The sequence below is a fragment of the Aptenodytes forsteri genome, unplaced genomic scaffold (assembly GCF_000699145.1).
Source record: "Aptenodytes forsteri isolate BGI_AS27 unplaced genomic scaffold, ASM69914v1 Scaffold398, whole genome shotgun sequence".
Classification (NCBI taxonomy): Eukaryota; Metazoa; Chordata; class Aves; order Sphenisciformes; family Spheniscidae; genus Aptenodytes; species Aptenodytes forsteri.
The window spans coordinates 67,594-72,912 of NW_008794545.1; the positions used below are offsets into that span (position 1 = coordinate 67,594).

General features: G+C 39.2%; 1 protein-coding gene across 1 annotated transcript in view; it reads right to left on the minus strand.

Annotated features, from left to right (window-relative positions):
- SUSD5 (sushi domain containing 5) overlaps positions 1-4,772 on the minus strand; it is a 42,272-nt gene extending 37,500 nt beyond the window's left edge. The window contains exon 1 of the mRNA XM_009272399.1: positions 4,615-4,772. Within this exon, the coding sequence (XP_009270674.1) occupies positions 4,615-4,708 (94 nt within the window). The 5' untranslated portion in view covers positions 4,709-4,772. The remainder of the gene's footprint in view (positions 1-4,614) is intronic.
- Positions 4,773-5,319: the final 547 nt, after the last annotated feature.

Consider the following 5,319-nt stretch of genomic DNA (forward strand, 5'->3'; position numbering starts at 1 on the left):
ACCCATTCTTTCTATAACCCCAGCCTATATTATATTGCTAGCTTCTACCATCATCTGATCACTATTATTACAGAATATTGATTATATTTTGATATATTGATAAAAGAATCATTTTTATTATTGTTTGGCACTAAAACTTTGTAAACAAGCAATAGCTGAATATAGTTTTTACTTAAGAGTACCCCAATATAATCTGATTGAAAACATACCCATAGAAGCATAGATCTTAAGGCTTCTAGGATTCATTTTTATCACCTTGTTTAATTCCTGCATAACTAGACTGTAGATTTCCCCCAGTAATTCCAACATTGAATCCAAAAATTCATGGTTGAACTAGAGCACGTCTTTTCAAAAGGCATCCAGTCATGATTCAATGACTCCAAGTAATGGAGAATTTACAGCACACTTTATAGTAAACTGTTCCAATGGTTCATTACTCTCAATCCACCTTATTTCCAGTTTCAAATTTTGCTAAACTCAGCTTCTAACAACTGGATCTTATTATCCTTTCGAGACTGAAGAGCCGTCTACAATCAAATATATGGATGTGCAAAAAAGGGACACTTCAAAAACAAAATCAGTCCAAAACCTGTTTCTTCATACGTTTAGGAATCTCAGTGGAATTAGCAGAATTTTCTTGGTTACCAAGAAGACAGAGTTTGGCTAATTTATTCTAATACAGTAACAGATACAACAAGAAGTTCTGAGGCTTATAGGCATGGTTCAAAGCCCACTGAAATGAGTTCAAAGTTCTCCATGTCTACAGCAGGATTTGCATGATGCTTGAAGAAGAAACATAAAACTGCATAGCCAAATATACTTTGAAATTAAAATGTCTGTCACAAATAATATAAAATGAAAGCACTTTAAAAGGCATGCCCAGTGTGCTGATCTCATGACATGTTACTTACTAGTTCAAAGGATAAAACCTAATCAGTTTCAACAAAATAAATGTGGTGAAAGATGTGCAAATGTGGAGTCTAATTTATTTCTACTTAAACGTTAAAAACTTCAAATTGAGGTAAAAGACAGCAGAGGAAGGGAAGGTCACTTCTCTACTTCAAGAGCAATTTAATTTCCATTTCTATGGCTGGGGGGAACAATGGCCTTTTTCCATTTCTATGGCTGTGTGTAACAATGGCCTTGATTGTAAAATAGTAAGTGGAGGATTCAGTAAAACTGTACAATTACAGAGATTTGGGTAATTACCAGTTCTGCTTAGTGTTCATGAATGTAGAGTTTATTTCTGCAAGAAACTAAAGTGAATGATGTCTTATTTAATTCAAATTGCTTAAAATATTACATCATCAGAAAAATAGCAAAATTGGGAGGTCACCTTTGAGTTCCTCCTCAGCTAAATTCAGTTTGAGCTTAAATTTTAATTTTACTACACGCTTTAGGATCAAATAGTTGGAATTGTTTACGCATTTATTTTTGCAACATACAAGAATATGCGCTGTTTTGCAAGTGGGAGCCTGAAGTGCTTAGACACCTGCTACTCAAATGCAAGTGTCTAGAGAGAGCAGAAGAAAAAAAGCATACTTTTTTCCTTTTCTTTACAAAAAAGTTGCAAAGCAAGCCAAAGGAAAGAGTATAGTAGGCTTTTTCCTACCTTTGACATCAGACATATCTGGTTCTAGGTAAGAAGTATGTAGCTCAGATCCTCACCTAATTGTGCCTAGCTTTCTGGATTCAGGACCCTTCCAATTCCAACCTCTGCAGTCACTATGCATGGTCACTATCAGATGACTGGCTTGACCAATAGGTATTCCATGTAACCCAAATTTAGCCAACAGACCAACTCTACTCTGGAACAATTAGTAAAGTTTTGCAATTAGCACATTTTGTCAATTCAGGAATGTCTTAGTAAGATAGATTAATCACCGTCATTCTCTCCTGACATGCTCTGTCTCAGAGTAAGTACTCTGCAGAAAACTATGGTTCATATGTACGGATATTTTAGCAGCCGTGACAAGACAAAAGAGGGAGTCAAAAAAAGCGGAGGTGCCTCCTGTGCAGGATGCATGAAGCCGCATCCTTGTTCTCCTGTTCCAGCGCAAATGCAAAGAAATTTTTTAAAAAGCCTGCATTTGCACTGGTATAATTGAGACCCGTCACGATAACCTATATTATTCTCCAGTAACTGCACTAACAGTAGTGGCACACCATGGTACGTCAGAGCAGGAACAAGCCCTTGAGGAGCCTTCTGTCCGTCTGACCCTGACCTCAACAGCTATGAGCAAGCACATTTCAATCATAAAAAAACTGCAAAGCGAAACAAAGCTATCTTTTATTTCGGCATTTACCTTGGTCTTTCTGGAGTCTATCTGCACTACAGCAATATGTGCTGTGGTAAATACAGTCAAAAGAGATCAATTAAGCTTCGAGGCTTTACACCTTATGCCTTCACCAGACCTCGATGGTCTCCAGTTTTATTGCCTGCTCTCTGTCATTATTTGTGTGCGGGATAATAAAGCGAAAGTCTTCCTTGGGGAAATAGATTGTAACCAGTTTCAGAGGTTTGCCTGTAACAGGGGCCAGTCTGAATTTCACAGGGTTTTTACAAGGTGAATTCAAAATCCCTTCAGTGGTTTGCAAAACAGTCAGTTACTTCTAGTTAAAAATAACAAATACACACACACACATATGTGTCACCCAGAACGGTCCTTTGGCACTTAACTGACCTTTGCATGTATGAGAGAGTAGCACAATTGTATTTTCACCTACAACTTACACAAATGAGAAGGTGGTTTCCTGTCTGGATCAGGCCAGAATCTGTTATAAAAGAAAGTATTAATCCTGTTTTGTACTCGCAGATCTTCTTAAATACGTAAGCCTACATGTAGTGGTAAATTTTAAAGTTCACATAAAGTGTTTTCTCCTGTATCAATGTATAATAAGCCAGATGGTTTATAGGACAGTTACAGTTGTTTTCTTGAATATTAATATCAGGAGAACACACTGAAGAGCATGTTAATAGAGGACTTGCACATTTTTCACAATGATACTTAGAAGTTAAATAAAAATGGAAACTACAGTATTATAATGATGTTCCATAACAGTAATGTACCTCAGATATTCTACCCTTCAATTCTTATAATTGCTTTACCATGTGTGAAGTAAATTTGACAAACTGTTGAATGACAATTAAAATCTGCCACAAACTCTGCCTTAAAATGACCTCCAACATTTTTTTCCCTTTCTCTTTTAGAAGATGTCTGTTTAGGAACCAAGAAGATGCCATTAATTCTGTAGAAATAACACAAATTGGAAGGTGCTCTTGAAAAGATAAGGGAATTCTTCAGATGAAGCATTTTTAGCAAGGGAAATTAATTACCCCTGTCCTGTCCCCTTTTCTTAAGTTCTGTGGAGAACCCTCTTTCATGGGTATGCATTTTTTTTTCCTCATTTCAGAGGCATTTTGCTAGGGAAGGAGTATTTCCTAAAATCAGAATCGCAGTTTTGCCTACTGCAACACAGTGCAGTTGCCCGACACATTTGTTTTTCTTTATTCTTAATGAAAAGTAATTTTCTTCAAATTTACAAGACAGGGTTCTGTTGTATAAATGGTATTTTACACAAAGTGGTAGAAACATACAGGCAAGATTAATTTTCTCCCTTTCCTTTGCCATACTTTGTCATAAGCTAAAATAAATTTAGGTTAAAGAGGAAAAATACACTGAGAACAAAAAAAATAGATTTTTATTGCCCTATAATATTTAAGATCTGTTCTCTGGAATAATGCAGCAAACATCGATGGTAAAGGATTAGCGTACCAAAAAAAATTCCTGAGATCAGGCATAAATCTATCACAGCTGTGAAAGTGAAAAAATGTGGCCATTCAGCATTGCTCTCCCAGGAAAAGACACAGTTGTTTCAAAAATAAATCGTGTTTTTGCTAAGGCAAGTTGGTCATCATTACTACAGGCTTAACCGTTAAAAGGGCAATAGGCTACTGCAAACTTTCAAGGGATGCAGCTATTCAGGATTATCATCAGCAAGTAAGAAGTCCCATTTCAGAGTAACTGGTAGCTGGTGCTTCAGCCAAATTCACGTCCTGATCAAATCCCTCGGCAGTGAAGTGCAGATGAAATGCAGGTGCGGAAAGGTGAGCAGTTGTCTTCACCATGTGTGGTACGGAACAGAAAAGGTTATAAGGAAAAGCCTTTGACTTCTTGTCTTCCCTTCTTCAAGTACCTGCCTGTATAAATTGATGTTGGGGGCATCTGAAGTGGGCAGATAGGGAAGTTCTTTGGAGAAAAGATACTTTTAATTATAAGGAGAGCTCTCCTAAAATATAGCTGAGTCTTCTTATTCGTGTTCTGGCTTTGTTTTATTATTCTTATTTCCTCTGGAAAAGTTCACTATCCTGTCGTTTTGTTGTAATAAAATAATCTTAGCCTTCTGGGATCTTATTTCCTTTCTGTGCTTAACCCTGGGATATTTGTAGAGTCTCAAAAACCTCTGAATCAGACGTTTCCTAACCCAAACTGGGGCGTGTATTTAAGTTTCTTATTAAAAAAAAAGTGGGTTTTTTTTTTGCAATAACACATTTCAACATACAGCTCTCATTCCAGCCATAGCAACCCAGCCCAAACTGAATGGGGGACTCACCATCAGCCTGAACAGAGATGATTTGAAGGATGAAGAAGACAGATCCCACGCCCTGGAGAAAGGTGAGAGAGAATCTCTGAGAGCCTGAAGCCATTGCCCTGCTTGCAAAGCCCTCAGCCGCAGGAGGTTGGCTGCCGAGGCTTTTTCTCTCTCCTCCTCTGCACTTTCACAGCGGGGTCTGTGGTGATGATTTCAAGGAGCGCTTTCCCTCGGCAGGATCCTATGTCTTGGATTTACACTGAAGGCGGGAGGGGTGGAAAAAGAAAGAGGGAGGGAGAGAGGAATCCTTGGCTTGGCTAGTGTGAAGGGGAGGGGAAGGTGGGGGGGAAATGTCCAGCCAGCTGGGGTTGGGGAGAGGCTTTATCCAGCCCAGTCTGCAGAGCAGTGCACACAGAGAGCCGGTGTGAAAAGTCACATTACCCTGTCGGTAAATACCTAATGGATCACGGTGGAAGAAACGTAAAAGCCAGGAGGGAGAGAAAAGGGTGGGGAAAGGACAAACGACGAGCAGAAGAAATCCCTGGCTGAGAGGAGAAGGGCAGCTAGATAGCTGGTGCTGGTACGTGGTGAGTTTGTGGGCTTAGCTGTGCATCTCTGGAGGGATGGGTTCAGATGCGGGGAGTGTTTTCTCTCTGCAACATGAAATCAGCCAGCGGTACACTGCTGAGGGTTGCAGGTCAGGGGCAGCCACAGCAAGAGTGATGG